General features: G+C 48.0%; 2 protein-coding genes across 8 annotated transcripts in view; one reads left to right on the top strand and one right to left on the bottom strand.

Moving 5' to 3' along the window:
* GSG1 (germ cell associated 1) lies at positions 1-13,835 on the top strand. 4 transcript variants are annotated; one of them, XM_052774783.1, is made up of 7 exons: positions 1-181; positions 268-404; positions 5,494-5,812; positions 8,339-8,386; positions 11,154-11,306; positions 11,426-11,537; positions 12,633-13,835. In XM_052774783.1, exons 2-7 carry the CDS (start codon positions 354-356, stop codon positions 12,946-12,948), a joined length of 999 nt encoding a protein of 332 aa, XP_052630743.1. In that variant the 5' UTR covers positions 1-181; positions 268-353; the 3' UTR covers positions 12,949-13,835. The 4 variants fall into 4 exon arrangements, with proteins under 4 accessions (XP_052630743.1, XP_052630741.1, XP_052630742.1 ...); XM_052774781.1 differs by lacking the exons at positions 1-181; positions 268-404 and adding an exon at positions 419-1,194 and having other exon boundaries at positions 5,494-5,881; XM_052774782.1 differs by lacking the exons at positions 1-181; positions 268-404 and adding an exon at positions 2,096-3,309 and having other exon boundaries at positions 5,494-5,881.
* Positions 9,442-16,074, bottom strand: part of FAM234B (family with sequence similarity 234 member B) — a 26,404-nt gene continuing 19,771 nt past the window's right edge. For 3 of the 4 annotated variants that reach the window (XR_008233219.1, XM_052774779.1, XM_052774780.1), the window contains exon 13: positions 13,770-15,822. Coding sequence is in view for 2 of the 4 variants with exons in the window: in XM_052774779.1 (XP_052630739.1) it covers positions 15,817-15,822 (6 nt within the window). In the remaining 2 variants the exon portion in view is untranslated. Of the gene's footprint in view, positions 9,613-13,769; positions 15,823-16,074 lie in introns of those variants that run through there. The other variant, XR_008233218.1, reaches the window with a different exon arrangement.

The following is a 16,074-nucleotide window of genomic DNA, read 5'->3' on the forward strand; positions in this document are numbered from 1 at the left end:
TTTGCAGTCTGTCACTGGGTTTGCGAAGTCTGGCTCCCTCAGTGTCACTGCCACCCGGAGCCATCCTGCTTTCTGTGTGGCAATAAGGGAGGGGACCGCAGCGCTGGACGGTCTTCCTGTAAAAACAGCAAAACCAGGAGCGGTGGGAAGTGTCACGTGCAAGGAATGTGTGGAATGAGGGGTGAGTATGAGCCCGTCTTTGTCCAGGTTTCACAGAGCGAGTTCTGGTGTAAATAGCTGCTCTTCCTCCTCTCTTTTCCTCCTCAGGACAGCTGAAGAGCCAGTGTCGGGACAGCATATGATCCCTGCCATCCCCGGGGAGGAGTGCTGCATGGAGGGCTACGAAGAGCCGCATGCCTCTTGAGACCTGCCAGTTAAGTATTGCAGTTTCTGGGCCCTCTCTGGTAAGGGCTGCTCGCTTTTCTTTTCCACCAACAGCCTTGGGAGTTGAGGGTGTCCCTTTGGGGCAGGATACACCCTAAGTACGTGTGTGATACAGCCAGAGTAAAAAAATGCATCACTTGTAAACACCCGGGCTTTTTTAGAGTTGGCAATCTCCACAGAGGTGTTGTGCTAAGACTGTGTTTTGCGTTTCGTTTCCTTGTTTTGTTTCTATAAGCCAAGCGCTTGGCTGATTGCGCAGGAAATCAACTGCTATGGGCATTCACTTCAATGGGCGAACTTTAAAGGAGTCACCAGGGACTGGCTGCTGCTGAGTTCAAAGAGAAAGAGACATCCAAAACCTCTAGCCAAGCCAAGTTATGGTGGGAAATATCAGAGAGGAGAAAACTCGAAGGCACAACAGGGTGAAAGACAGATACAGCTTGGTTTTCCTGTCCATAATTGGTCAGATTAAGGAGAGGCTGGAAGGGAGATTTTAAAAAAAAAAAACACCATAAAATTTTGCTGAGGGAAGTTTGTTGAACATCAGGAAATGTGCTCTAGTGTTTATGTTCCATGAGCTGTGTGCAATAATCTGGGGATGGAAACACGTTGAGAAAGTTAATATGGTACTTGACAAAATATTGGAAAATATATTAAAAAGAATAGTTCTGTGCAGGGCAGAAGTTAGAGCAAATGCCCTACTAAGCTCCTCCATTCATTCCTGCTTTTTTCTTTCCCCAGTGATTTCAGAAGTCTCCCCAGGCTCAGATAACTCAAAGATAACTCACCCCCGCCATGTCCCCAGCTGAGGTAAAGAAGCTGCGTTCATAGAAATGGAAAAAGAGGAGGATAAAGGGGGGAAAAACATAAAGGGAAGGAACAGAAGTCCCAGCACACGTGAGCAGCAGGGACTCCCGAAACAAAGGCTAGAGAAAGATTGCCATCTTCTGGAAGGATAAATATCTGCCATTATTCAGAATACTAAATCTGATATGCGTATATTTTTGAAACCATAGCATATTTCTGATTAATTTATTTTTAAATCTGAATTCTTATCCCTATAAATCTAATTCAGTCTCATTTCATCAATATATATGCTGTGATCCCAGCTTTAGAAACTGACATAACATCCTGGATTTTAATGAGACTCTCAGCAAGCTTAAAATTAGGAACATGTTAACATTAAGGATTATCAGTAGAGAGATGGACTTTATCTATTCTTGAGCCTGAAACCCAGGCTTTTTTTTACTATTTAGAAGCCAAACTTAAGGTGTCCAGATGCAGAGAGACTGACCAATGAAAAAAAAATAAAGATTTCCACTCCCCTTTTAAACAGCATCAGCTGCTGTTCTACCTACTTCAGCAAATTAAGTACACCTGTGTCCAACAGAACCTCGTTATTAATCAAAAAACCTGCAGACTGTCCATGGAGCACAGAAACATTTAGCATTGCTTTCAGTTAGCCCGTCTTAGAAATGATTATCTATATTAGAGGAGTTTATGCAGTGATGGGGATTAAAATAGCCGCAGAGCTACGGACCATTCTGCTCAGGGCAGGAGGGGTCAGGAGCCCGTGACAGCAGAGCCCACGTGCGGGACCACGAACCTGCCGGCTCCGTCTGCGCCTGTGCTGTGCGGGACTGTCACGGCGGTGCGTCACCCAGAGCTGGTGTCACCGGGCTCCGGGCTCTGCCCTTGGAAGCGGGGATGAGAGCAGGCGGACCCCTGGTGTCCTCTGTCCCGGCAGAGCAGCAGGGCAGGCGGGCAGGGAATCTGCCTCGCTCCGTCCCAGTGGTGGTGGGAGCCTCACCCGCTTGGCACTGGGCAAAGCCTCTGTGGGGAAGACGGGGTGCGTGCCTTCGGGATGCTCCTCTCCCTTGCAGTTTGATTCGATGCGGTGCTGCTCCATGCCCGCTAGCGACCGTTCGTTCTCATGAGAGGTGATGCCATTCTTACTTTTCACTGTTCTGACACCAAACGAGGTGTATCAACGCCCTCAGGTATTGTGGGAGCCTTTAAACTTTCAGGGCAAGAGCTCAGAGGGAACTTGGGGTGAGTGTGAATCTTCCTGTCTCTCCTTTCTAGCTTCCCACAGTCATCCAATGTGAAGCTGCTAGGAGCTGGGAAGTTCCAGGGGAACTTTGTGCCTTGGTGCCACTATGAGGGACGCCGACAGTCTTCCCCATGCTCCCACCCTTTGAGTTTTAGACTTTTTTGACTCGTGACTGTTTCACATACCTCTGTCACGGTGGTGATGCGCCCATGGGGAGAGCTGGATTGGCATCTCTTCAGGGTCTGAAATCCTCAGTCCTCACAGCAGATGTAGTCGCATAAACTTTCCCCATTTTTTCCTTCTCCCCTTTCTGCAGCTGGTACCCCAGGGCTGGGGGGCTTGTGGCCTTTGCCATTCTGCTGAGACACTGCACAGGGCAAGGGGTGACCTGATGCCAAGGGTGCTGGTAGTTTCTGAGCTAAGGTCACTTGTCCCCTGAAGCACCGGCCAGAGAGCCACCAGCTCGCTCCATACAAGCTCCCAAAGAGCCACCACATGGAGATGGCTGGGATCTATCTGGTTTTTACAGAAACTTTCTACTCAGTCAATACAGGTCACCCTTCTGCACTTAATCCCAGCCTGCAGCACCAATCACTTCCCATATAATCTCCCAGAACAGCTGTGCTGTGATTGCATTGTGGATTACAAAATGACCATTTTACACAAAACAGCTGCTGGCTGGAGGGATAGCATTTAATAATCACTTGGGGGTGGGGGGTGAGGGAGGAGGGGAGGAGACAAAGGAGAAAGGGGTTTTGTAGCAATTGGGTTTCTTGGAGGATCTAGAGATGAGCAAACCAGCAGACAAAGCGTGAGTGCCATTTCTGTGTTTCTCCTCCAAATTAACAGGACTTCGAGGACTTGCTGCCAAGGTAAATTCAACTCTCTTTCCTTTTGGGGTTATCTAGATACTGTGGTCAGTTATTGTCAGTAAGTGCTTGGCTTTTATGGAGGGAAACTTTAGTGACAATGTTCTCATGAAGGAGTAGTTCAGATTTGCTTCTCATTCCCTATGTCCTCTGCATCCTTGATCCAGTTCCTCCTTCTGACTCATTTGTTTCTTATATTTGTTTCCCTTTTTTGTTATCACTTGTTCTGAAATCATATGGCCTTTCAACTACTATCACAAATCAACTGGAGAGAATATTTTTCCCACTATCGAAGATTTAAATTAGAAAAATTATTTTTGTCAATATTATGAGTGGAAAGATTTTTTTTTTTTAAATAAAAGCATGAGCAAACTGAAACCTGATGACAGAAAATCTTATAATCAAGCATTGATGAAAAACTGAAAAACTTTGTGTACTGAAGGTTTCTATTTTCAGATGAAAATCGTGTTTTTGAGGAGAGCAATTTTATCTGTAATTTCCTTTTCAATCATAAGCCAAATTTTGCACTGAAAAAAACCTTCAGTGAGGAATTTGCCACCAACCTTAGCCAGAAACCTTCACATAATTAACTGTTCCTAGTAGGTAACTGCTCTGTGAAAATGGTGATACCCAACATGCCTTCAGATCATGGAAGTCATTAGTTATGATATCACTAAGATGTTACCATCTCCAGGGTGCAGCATCTCCATTGCTGAAAGAAAGAAATGCTCTGGTGAAGAGAAAAAAGAAGCCAGAGCATAAAACAATACAGGAATTTTTCAGGAGCTGGGTATTTTCTTGCCTTTGACGATAGTGTTCTGGATCAGTTACTGTTTCCTCAGTGTGATGAGATGGTAGTGAAGTCCTGCTTTCCAAGAGGAGCTTCAGTATCATCTTTATTGACCACATTTCCGAGCTTGCTGGTTAGCAGAACAAATGCTTCTAACTGCACCACTTTTAGCTATGGTGCAGTCACAAACAATGCAAAGCTCAGTCTCGTATCGTTTATTTATAGTGGTGTCCACAGTACGCTGGGCCTTTCTCACACGTTCAGCATTGGGTGAGTCAACCGAAGTTATGTGAAGAGGACCGGCAGCAAGCACTGTCTGCACAAACTGAATCTATTCATGGGCAAATAGATTTTGAGAGTCATAAATAGGAAAAGGTGGGAGTATCTGGATGAAGTTGTGCCAAACATAGGGAGTGCCATGTGGGAAGAGGCATGCGTTGATGACATGAAAGTTGATGTGTGGGTGGATGACATCTAATCAATCCATGGAGTGATAAGTTGGGGTTCTCAGAAGTCAGTGCAAGGTTTTGTAGGAATCGTAAAATCTTAAGCTTCCCTCTGAGTGAGAAAGACCACAGGACTCTGGTACACAAACTGCTTTCTAAATTACTTTTTCCTGATGAGATGAAACTGGGAAGAGTGTTTGTGGCAATGTTTGCTCTTAAAAAAACCCACCCTTTGGCACTTTATGTGAGAGCAGAGACACTGTCGTCCCACCACCCTACCAAATTTCTGGTGTGCAGAGCAGTGCTTGCTCAGGTGGGAGGTGCTGCTCTGGGGTTTGAACTCGAGCTGCCCCCTCTGGATAGCTGGGTCTCCGTCCTGAGCAGGTCACTGCTTTGATGTGTGACCTCCAGTGATCTGGGAACATTTTCCTGCCTTTCCCCACTGTGAAATCAATACACTCCCTACCTCCCTAGTTACAGTAATGAACTGCTTGAAGAAGTGTTTTGGGACACTTGGCAGCAAGAATTCTCATTTCGTTGGACAGAGCATTCATCATGCCCCATCTAAAGGCAACACATGGTATTTGGGGAAGTTGGTTAACAGTTTTTTTCCTACCATCTCTGAGATGGAGTGAATATGATGTCCTTTTCATTTTGCTCATGTGCTCACACCCCCCGATGCGTTCAGCCCTGCTGTGTCTGCTGGGTCACCCTCTCTTCTCCAGTACAGATATTCAGTGTACTTTGAAATGGTTGAAGCTGACCTATTGCTCCACCGCCCTGGCTTTCAGGAAATGGTTCTTCTGTGCTGGGTGAGCTGTTGGGATGTTGCGAGGAGGGCAGGGTGCTCGTATCCCCTCCCCATAGGTGCGCGCTGGGAAGAGCTGGGATTCGTAAGGCTAGGTGGGACAAGTGGCTGGTGTGACCGTCCCTCCCGTTTGTGTGTTGTAGATGGAGCTGCTGAAGGGATTGCCATGGCGCCGTGCTTTCCTGGCTGTCATCCTGAACCTGCTGGCTCTCAGCCTCTCCACCACCGCCTTGCTCGGCAGCTACTGGTGCACCGGGACCCAGAAAGTGCCCAAGCCTTTGTGTGGGAAGAGCAAAGCCACCAAGTGCATTGGTGTCCCCATGCCGCCTGATGCAGGTGCTAGCAATGTTTCATCCCAGGATGTGGTGCACTACAGCTGGGAGACCGGGGATGACCGCTTTGCCTTCAAATACTTCCACACGGGGATGTGGCTTTCCTGTGAAGAGAGCATGGAAGGGCCAGGTAGCGTCTTGCCCAGGCAGCCACAACTTCTTCCCTTGTATTTACTCCACGGGAGTTTGGAAATGAAAGGTGGGAGGCTGACAACCCTTGGGAGAAAAGCCTTCGTCATTTTCCCAGATGGCATCGGCCCTGTGCTGCTGTGGTCGTTATATTTCTGTCCTTCATTGGAATGTTTACAGAGGGGGGCAAGGGAGAATGGCTGTCTCTGGTGTGCCCTTCGGTCTACGACAGGGGCTGTGAAGTGCAAGTGGTGGTGGTGGTGGCAGTGACTTTGTGATGGCATCATTCATCCTGATGTGAACTGGAGTGAGCCTGCTTTCCCTTTCCCTATATGTCCACTCCTACTCATGGCTTACTTCATGCTCTCCAGGGCACATTTGTGTCCCCTCAGAAACCTAAGCAAGGTGATTTTATGCAGTGTTGTCAATTTATAGTTATCAATGTGAGGACTGCAATAGTTGGTGTTCTCCTTAGATCACCACACTGAGAGGTTTTGTGAATTGAACAGGGACTGGGCTTTTCTTAAAAAGAAATTAAAGAGGGAAAGAGAAGTCCTGCCTTACAGATACAGAGAAAACCTGGAGGATCTGAACCCAGAGGAACTAAAGTCAGGAGGCAAATTGACCTGAGGATTAGAGCTGCCGTGTTGTAACTTTTTCAGTTGCTTTGGTGATACTGTGGCAGGTTTCAGTTGTGATTTTTTGACCATGTGGGACTGGCACTGTAAAGCCTGGCGTGCGAGGGGCTGGTCGTGCAACCCGTACGAGACCCCTTTGGTGCCTCCCTTCCCCTTTGCCTTGCTCCTGCCCAGCCCTGCTGAAGTCCTTCTGCTGAAGCCCGTGCTGCTCCAGCACGGGTGGATGCTCTGCAGTGCACAGATGCTCTTTACGGCCTGGCACACACATCAAGGATCAGAACTGACCCGGAAGGTGGCCAACAGGGAGATTTGTATCTAAAGATAAAGTGATGAAAATCACTTTCATCAGGCCCATTCCCCTGAGCCCACCGCCCTCCCTTCAGCTCTCCCCGAGCACAAACCTCTCACCTTCTTTAACTAAGCCACCGTTCTAGTATAGCATTTCTCATTTTCTTATCTGTTGCTGTCAGAGTTTGAAAATAAAGAACTGGTGAATAAAAGCAGACAGAAGGGGGGTGGGAGCAGGAGGGAATGTGCTTGAAACTCTCATGTCCTAACGAGAGGGCTGTTTCATTCCGAGATTTCCAGACATGCTGCGGAAGGAGATGTGTTTATTTGGGACTGGTTTGGGTTGGGGGTGTGTTTCCATGGTGCTTGTGGGAATGGGACTACATCCCTTGACAGCTTTCTCTGAAAGACTTGACTGGCCACCGGGCAGCCCTGGAATAACCCCGATGCCTGAACGAACACAGAGAGCGTGTTACATCTGGATTGCAGCAGAGCATGGGGTAGAGCACACAGTCAGTCTCAGTCCCCTGCTTCCTGTAAATCCAGTACAACCCACCCGCCGCTGTGGGTGTTTGAAGCAAGTGCATAGACAACAACAACAACAAAGGGGCTACTATGAGCAAAAGGAATTCGAGTTGAGCTGGAGAAAGGATTTCATTATTCAGGCTAATCTCAGGACCAGTTTAGATGAGCCGTTACTGAATAACCTCATTAAAGTTCTAGGTGAAGTAGCAAACTGCAAGTTAATGAGGACTGCAGATGGCACTAAATTGGGTAGTGTCCTGAGAGCTGTGGATGACAGAAGTAATACAGGAGATTGGGAGAGATTAGAACTGGGGATAGAAATTAAGAAAATGAGATTCTTACATGAAAAGCAGCAGGCTGATACTTCTGGGAGAAAATACTGTGCCAAGTAGAGGAGAGGACCCTCAAATGCAGTAATGCAGTAAGAAAGACTTACAGATAATAATGATGGATTCTCAGCTAAGACAATAGTTTGCATCTGGCCAACGTAAAAAGCCAAAGCAAGTATGAACACCATTTGTCCAAATAGCATGCCTAAAATGTGAGGACAGAAGACTGTATTTCTGTGTGATTCTCTGCCACAGAAGGAGGGACTCACATCTCTGTCATGCAGCATTTCACTTGGGAAGATTTTTTTTTCTTTCTTCTTTGGGAAGCAGCGCTAGAACTGCTCTGCTGAGACTGGGGTGAGTGGGAATTCACATCCTCAGCAGAAGTGGTGGGTCTGCAGTCTGTTATAAGCAACACCCTTAATAGACCTGACCAACAGTAATGTTGTGAATGAGTAGCAACAGATTTTTATATTCACCAGAGGCTTGTAAGATTTACAAATTGCTGAAGTTTTTTGCTGGAAAGGCCACTTCTAGTTTTCCAGGCAGACATTGCCTTCCCCTACCTTGCCCCAGTGAAGGTCTGGAGAGATGGTCAGAAAGAGAGCAGAGGTGAGAAGATCTGATGGGTAGACTCAGGGATGACTGGAGCTATGCAGTGAAAAGAGAATGAGAGGAAGAGATTTTCTTTTCCCTTATGTACCCTGCATTGTTTTGCAAACTAATACCTTTGGCTTTGTGTTTCAGAAGAGAAATGCCGTAGCTTTATTGAGCTTTCACCACCAGCAGAGAGAGGTAAGAGCAAATCCCCATACCTCACTGTAGCTGCCCAGTGCACCTCCTTGGGATGGGGGACCTGCAACATTTCGCCTGTGTGAGGACAGCAGGGTGGGTCCCCAAAGAGCCAGGCATGGAATCCTGGCCTCATGGTTGCTAAAGGAGCCAAGATTTCCTCCCAGATATTTGCCTAAACCTCTGCCATCTGTGAGGTCAGTGCTGGAAACCTCAGACGCCCTCCCATATTAAGTGGGATTTGTCTCATCTAATAAGTTTCCCAGTCTGAGCTTGTCATCTTGCTGTAGTCAGCAGGAAGGGGATGCATGCCACCTGAGGGCAGTCACTCCCACATACGCTACATGTTGACTCAGTGCTTCAGTTTTGGGGCCTGACTCTGGAAGCTAAATCACCTCTTACTTTGTGATAAGAGGACATCTGAAGGTTACACTTTCACGGTGAAGTCCTTGTCTCATCAAACACAAAACTTCATTTGGGTTGGAGAGCTTACCCCTCCTGTCATTGTCACAGGTTTCAAATCATCCTGGGGATAACTTCAGTATACCTGGATGTATGTGTACCTACGCGATGGAGATTTTACTTACTGAAAGCTTTTCAATTGGTGTGGGCTTGCTAACTATACCCTGAGATGGAGGCTGGAGGCAAGTCAATTCAGAGGATGTTCCTATGTGAAGGGAAAGGCCTGGGGTGCTGAGCCTGTGTCAGCGTTCAAGCCATGAGAGCAAGGGCTGGAACAAATGCTGGGGAATCATAACAGCCAGCAGGGAGATATGTACTTCACTTCTTCTTTTTCTGCCTTGTTTCCCCTATTTTCAAAACACTGGCAAAGACTGCTGACCTGCTTTTATAAAGCGATGCGCATTCCCAGGTGAGTGGTCCAGTGCGAGTAGCGTGCAGTGGCATCGCTCTGCGGATTAACCTGGGTCACTCTTGGCACAACAGCAGGGTAGAAAAACCTCCCCCTGCTTATTCTTTTGGGAAACAGTGTTCACACAATTCAAATACTGCTGGTGTTACAAGATCATTTTGAAGTCATGCAGATCTCCACTCTGTCATAAAATGAATCCCTTAACTGCATTTACTGAATGACTCTTGCATTTACCACAAAATGCTCACTTCACAGGGACTAGAAATGCATTTTTCTTCTTTCTCACCTCCTTGTGCTTCATTCCCTGCCCAGGCCTCTGGCTCTGTTGCTTCCAATGTCTTCCTTATAGGCTGTTTTCCTAAGAAAGGAGGTTTATGCAACCAGATTACATGTCTTTGTAAATCTTTCTGTCTGTCCCCCCTCACACTCCTACTGCTCCTTGTCTAATTGCAGCCCAACATTGATAGAAAGGCCATGCTCTGTAAGGCATTGAGCTCCTACAAATTAATTGGAAGATCACTGTGAGCTTAAGCATGACACCCGTAGTGACACTGTGGTCTTATCAGCTCTACCACCCGCTTTCGCCCCTTCCTGCACATAGCATCATCCGAAGATGACCTTGGCCTCCAGCGCAGCTGCCATTATATAGTTGGGGCAGCGCTGGAGAATGTGGTGTGACTGCTGATTGCAGGCTGGGCTGGCTGAGCTGGGTGTGTGGAGAGCAGCTCCACATTACGTGGGCAGCATTACAAGACCAGATCGCACAGCATGTGTGGGGAGCCTGGACTCACAGGGATGATGCAGAGACCTCTGTGCATGTGTGGTGCTTGCAGCCTCCAGGACACTTTTGGCAGTCTGACCTCTAATGAAGTAGTCTCCCTGATTGTGCTGCAGCAAGGAAGCCAGCTCCTTTAAGCAGGGAATGCAGCTCATCAATTTCTGCTAAAGAGCTGGGTGACTCTGTGGCACTAATGACGTTGAGGCGTCAAGTCAGTGCCACATTAATGAGGGTTGTCTTCACACTCCTTTTCCCCAGTTGAATGTCTCCTCTATGGCCATGAATAGTTGCTAACAGTAGTGTTCACAGTGCTGCTTCATTTGCCGGATTAATATTTCTTCCTCAGTGGATCCTGTGCTTTACCACAGCCCAGCATTACAGAGTGCCTTTTCTCTTTCTCATCCAAGTCCTACTGCACAGTGAGCCCCACTCATAATCCCAGCATGAAAGTACCTGCACTCTGTGCAAGCAGCAGGGTGAGTGGTGAACATTATTGCCCTAGCTGGATATCCACCCCAAGGAATGTAGTTTCTTTTTAATTGGGGTTTCAGTGAGAAATACAGGCTTGCAAGGGGCTTCCTGAATTCCAGAGGCCAGGTCCCAGCCACAGCTGTGAGTGCACCATACAGTTCTTTACTTAACCAGTTGAGTCCCAGGTTAAAAGTTGTTTGCTTCCATTGGTGTGATTAGAAACCTACTCTGAAGGTCACTACGCTAATGGGTAAGAACCTTCTAACATCCAGCTCAGATGTGTTCGTGGCCAACCTATGACCACTAGGTGTTGTTCTAATACTCAACAGCTTTCCCCCATCTTTTTTCCCTTGGTTTCCTCCTTGCTGTTTATAAATAATGCTGGCTTCTTTACAGACAGCATTTTAGTTCCTCTCAGCTTTTCCCACGCCAGACTAGCCAAGCCATCTTCTGTGACAGACTCTCTGTCTCCTTCAGCATCCTTTGAGCCCTTGTTTACAGCCTAGGGGGATTGCTTTTGGGTGTTTGTTGTTTTCCTTCTTTCCCTTCTTTCCAGAGGACATCCTTTCAGGATTGGGTTGGGAAGGGGGAGTACTCTCCCTTGAACAAGCCATCCTGCATTGCTGTGAGAAGTCTCTGGTTCCCGGCAGGAATCCTGTGGCTGTCGCTGGGATCAGAGATGCTGTACATCAGCTTGCTGCTCATCAGCTTCATCCTCCTGATGGTGGAAATGCTGCATACTGGCAATCCTGTCTGTGGGTTGAAGCTCAACGCCTTTGCTGCTGTCTCCTCGGTGCTGTCAGGTGTGTTACTGCAGGCTTGGAATCGCAGCAGCAGGAGAGCCTCCCCTCCCGCGCGAGGCTGAACTATGCTGCTCTGGCTCCTGCTGTAACTCCTTCACTTTTTTGTCTTTTGCATCCAGGTCTCCTTGGGATGGTGGCACACATGATGTACACTCAAGTCTTCCAGGCAACAGTTAATCTGGGACCAGAGGACTGGAGACCGCACTCATGGGACTACGGCTGGGCATTCTAGTGCGTGAGCTCTGAAGTCATCTTCACCTCCCCAGCCGTTTGGGCTTCAGCCATGCTACACCCTGCCAAAACCCACCTCCTCCTTTCTTGACCTTCTGTGTTTCCAAAGAGGGGTGTACCATGGTTCTCCTACTGCTAATCTCCTGTCTTTGCCTCATCCCCTGCTTTAACAAACAGTTCCTGAGTTACTTAAATGAGTAGCTACCAAGGACTGGCAAAGAAATGGGGTCACACCTAAACAAGTGCCTTCAACCCTGCTTACTAATCAGGTTTGCCCCTACGCTGGTTTGCTGTTTGGTCTCAGCACTTCCCTGTGTGCAAAGGCCAGTGTCATGCTTGTGATGATGCTCTCAAACATGCCTCGTTTTTCTGCAGTTTAAATGAGTTCCATGCTGGTTTGGCATCTTCACTAACCAATGTCCAGAGGGCCTATTTCTGCAGCACCAAGCCTAGACACATGCTTAAAGATGTGGACACTGTAGCCAGGAAGAGCAGCTGTGAAAAGCAGGTGGCTCAGGGTTTCTTTCTCTAAAGGCTAAAGAAGCCAACTGCAGCCAATATGCCATAGCTGACCTGAAAAACAGCGGGATGAACCTTGCAAGTGCCCATGGAAAGTGCAGGCTCAATTTGCAATGCTGTACTCACAATGACCACATTGATTCTTAAGACTTAAACACTCCAGTGCGAGGTGCCAGCTGTGGACATCGAATGTCAGCATGGCCATCTGGCCATGCTCAAGTAGGCATGCCTCGTGCCAGGAAGACCCTGAGCAGCCCTGCGACTTAGAACTTGCTTTCAAGCTGTGCTGTCCTGCTCTGACCAGTTACAGACTTTCCTGCTGCCCTTTTTATTTTCCCTGTATCCCTCCCTTCCCCGAGACAGGGATAACCAGTATTTACCCCACCGATCTAAGAAGGACCTTGTGGTGGGATAACCCCTGAGAACTGTAATGTTACGAGCCTTAGTCTTTCTAGTTCATGTCCATGCCCAGCAGCTTCTGCCTGGCAACTCAGGGTGCATCACAGTGCATGCAGTTCAGTTCCTGACCTCACCTGGCTTCTCACAGCACGTGCTGTTCTTGTGTCTCTCCTGTAGCATGGCCTGGGCCTCCTTCACCTGCTGCATGGCCTCTGCCGTCACCACTCTCAACACCTACACCAAGACGGTGCTGGAGTTCAAAAGGAACCACATCAAGGGCTACGACGGGAGCTTCAAGGACCAGCCTCAGCACCACCAGTGCTTCCTACGGCAGCAGATAAGCAGCTACTACGAGCCCCAAGACAAGCCCCTCCATTCAGTCTCTGAGGGAGTCGACTTCTACTCTGAGCTGCAGCAGAAGGTGCTACAGCGGGAACCAGAGCTGGAGCTGGATGAGGTCTTGGGACAGACGATCGGGGAGGATCGCTGTTAGGGATGAGCGCGCAGGGGCAGAGCAGTGGGGTTTGGGAGGCACGAGAGCGCTGAGCGGAACACCAGCACCACTGTTAGCAAGTTCTCGGGGAGCAATTCCTGCCTCCACGGTTCGGGGAGCGAGAAGAGAACACCAGGGCAACAGCAGTGCCAACAGGAGCAGGGTGGGTCCTCCCTGATCACGGTTTGATGGTGTCCTCAGCTGGGAAGGGGACTGGAGGGACATGCTGGTGCCAGCTGTCTCCAAGCGCTTTCAGACAGAATCGAGGCAGATGTCCTAATCCCAGCAGTATTGCACCTGGGAATAGATAGTCAGTGCCATCCAGCTGGCAAACTGCAGTGCTGGGCCTCTTTGGGTGGTGTCACATTGTGTTCCAGCAACCCCCCGGGCTCAGTGCTATGGTGAAGGGCATCGGTGCTCATATTGATTGGCCGTAGTCCTCTCTGAACACCTTATTTATTCTTCATTTCCAGGCCCACCCCCCTCTTCTCCCTGCCCCTAGATTGAAAGTGCTGCTGCAGTAGGAATGGGAGGTTGCTTTCAGACATCTCCCTCCTGCTCTTTCCTATCTGTAATGACACCCACATGCTCCCTTCTTGCTTTTACCCCCAAAATCTCCCATTCTGAGGTACTTTCCCATCTGTCTCCTTCTACTGTGCTTCTCCACAACCTTTAAGAATCCTTGGCTGGGCTTTTGCTTTTTTCTTTGTTTCTCTTCACCTTGTCCCCTTTCTTCCATTGTAAAAATATCACAGACAATCCCCAAACCAAGCAAACTCCTAATCTCTCAAAGGTGAAACACTGGTTCACATGACACATGATGCTGTACAGAGTATTTATTTGCTCCACTTCAGTTCACAGTTCAAATACATTTTCCCAACAATATACAGACAGACTCTTTATTCACAGTGGGGATGTGTGTGTGTGCAGGCAGGGTGAATTCACATTATGGAGGAGCTAACATCACTGCACTTGAATATCAGTTCTCTCAGGAAGAGCCTCAGGAGAATAACTATTTCAGATAACAGCCGCTTCACCTTTCCCAGCAAGGTGGTGGCTAGACAGGAGGGAAGGGGCACTCCTGTTTAATCCTCATATGTTACTGGTCCTCCCACTATCAGTCCCTATTAGGCAGCTGTATTAACTGACTAAGCCGTCTGGAGGAAAATGCCAGGCCTAGAGCCACTGCTACAGTTGTGCTAATATATACAAAGCTATTTACACAAAAATACCATTAAACATATACAAACTGTTCACAGGCTCTGACATTAAGAGAGCAGGGCCCAAGGACCAGCCTTGGGACTTACAGCTAATCCTGAAGGGCTATCCTGGAAGCTTTATAGGGAGATGCAGGGACAGAGAAGAGAGAGGGTGATACAGCAAGGAGAGGTGTCAAGAGCCCAGGAGAGCAAAACCATAGTAGATATGCCGATCTGGAGGGAGTGTCAAAGTCCTGCCATCACCTCACCACTCACAGGGAAGTGCAGGGAGGCTGGAAGGGCACGTGTCAGCAGGAGGACGGAAGAGTCCTTTGCAATCCTCATCTCAGCCTGGCTCTGCCTAACGTCAAAGGTCAGACCTAGAAAGGCATACCAGGAAGACAGTTCCTATGTTGTTGCCCTGCGCTGCGGGGAGCTGCTGGGGCAACAAAGTGGTTGCTTTTTATATGGTCATTTATATTACAAAAAAATTCATGTAGATGCTCTGCAGCTACAACACAGGAGACTGATGGCACACTCAGAGGCACAGTTCAAAGCACTAAACACACTGTGAGCAAACGTGCCCTGGGGGTAGTCTGCTCCTCCTGGAACTGCACACAGGGCTGGGCTGGCAAGGGAATGGTTGAGCCCAGAATAGGGGTAAAATGCACAAAAAAGCTTTCCAGTTCTGCCTCTGTCTGAGCCTCTAAACCCTGCAGCAGTGGTGTGAGAATCAGCTTTGCTGTGACTGGATCTAGTGTGATCTCCACAGTGCCAGCAGGGATCTGCTGGGAATCTATCCCAAAAGGGCTGTGATGCATTTGCAAAGGGGGACTCAGCCCATTGGACTGCAGTGTGATGTTACAGTGACACTTTGGCTTCATAAACAGTTTAGGGATGGACAGAAATAAGATGTGAACCTTTTTGCTTCTACATCACCCACATGAACCTGTCCTGAACTTGGGACTGGGGAAAGAAATATACATGTACAAGGGCTGGCAAATGCTGTGGGGACCATCTTTCTCAAGATCAGGTGATTCAGCCAGAGAGCTAGTTTGTTTGTGAGTTTGGGGACAGAATGGAGAACAGGGTTGAGAGCACAGGAAAGGTTGTAGGCAAGACTAGCCCTGCAGGAGCCAGACAGAGGCTTCTCTCCAAAAATATAAAGATTAAAGCAGGTGGTGTCCTTTAGCCACACCATTTGCCTTGAGTCATCATGGCCCACTCTAGGCCTAGAGCTTATTTGACTGCCTGGAAATACTGTCTGGACATAAAAAGGAGTGTCCTAAATCTCATTCATAAATTAAACATACAAAAAATATACATATATTGTATAAATTGATACACACATACATATACAAAAAACCTGGTTTTATATATATATATGTATGTATGTATGTATATAAATTCTAAATTCACATTTCTGTATTACCTGGAGGGAAGCATGCAAGAACGGCATATGGAGGGGGAGACGCTGAACAAGGTTCCTCTGGTACAGGACAGGTCTGCCTAGGACAAACCTGCCTCCAGCAGCATTCCCCAGAGAGCTGAAGAAGGGGGGAGTGCTTTTAGTCCCTCTACACAGCAGTTTTCCTGAAGATCCACAGAGCAGCTTCCTGTATTCCCCATACAGGCCACAGGTCCAACCAAAATCTGAGGAACCACCAGGCTAGAGCTGCAGAAGGAAAGGCAAACAAAAACTAAGGCCAAAACCTATTATCATCCAGTCTGGTAGAGGAAAGTGGCAATTCACAGGTCAGCAACTGAACCTGGGCACCACTATATGGAGGACCCTTGTCTGCCCATGTCAAAACAAGTGATCCCTGTCCCACCTCTCTGTTCCCTCTGTGAGCCTCTCAGTCCCTTATCATCAGCATCCCTGGTTCTAAGATCCTCCTCCTTGTCCAACTGCCAAAGTACAGCTGGG

This window comes from Harpia harpyja, chromosome 23 (assembly GCF_026419915.1).
Source record: "Harpia harpyja isolate bHarHar1 chromosome 23, bHarHar1 primary haplotype, whole genome shotgun sequence".
NCBI classification, from domain to species: Eukaryota; Metazoa; Chordata; class Aves; order Accipitriformes; family Accipitridae; genus Harpia; species Harpia harpyja.

Coding starts and splice junctions, on each gene's coding strand:
- GSG1 (XM_052774781.1), top strand. Junction 8,387..11,153: donor TTCACCACCAGCAGAGAGAG/GTAAGAGCAAAT, acceptor GGTTCCCGGCAG/GAATCCTGTGGCTGTCGCTG. Junction 11,538..12,632: donor GACTACGGCTGGGCATTCTA/GTGCGTGAGCTC, acceptor TCTCTCCTGTAG/CATGGCCTGGGCCTCCTTCA.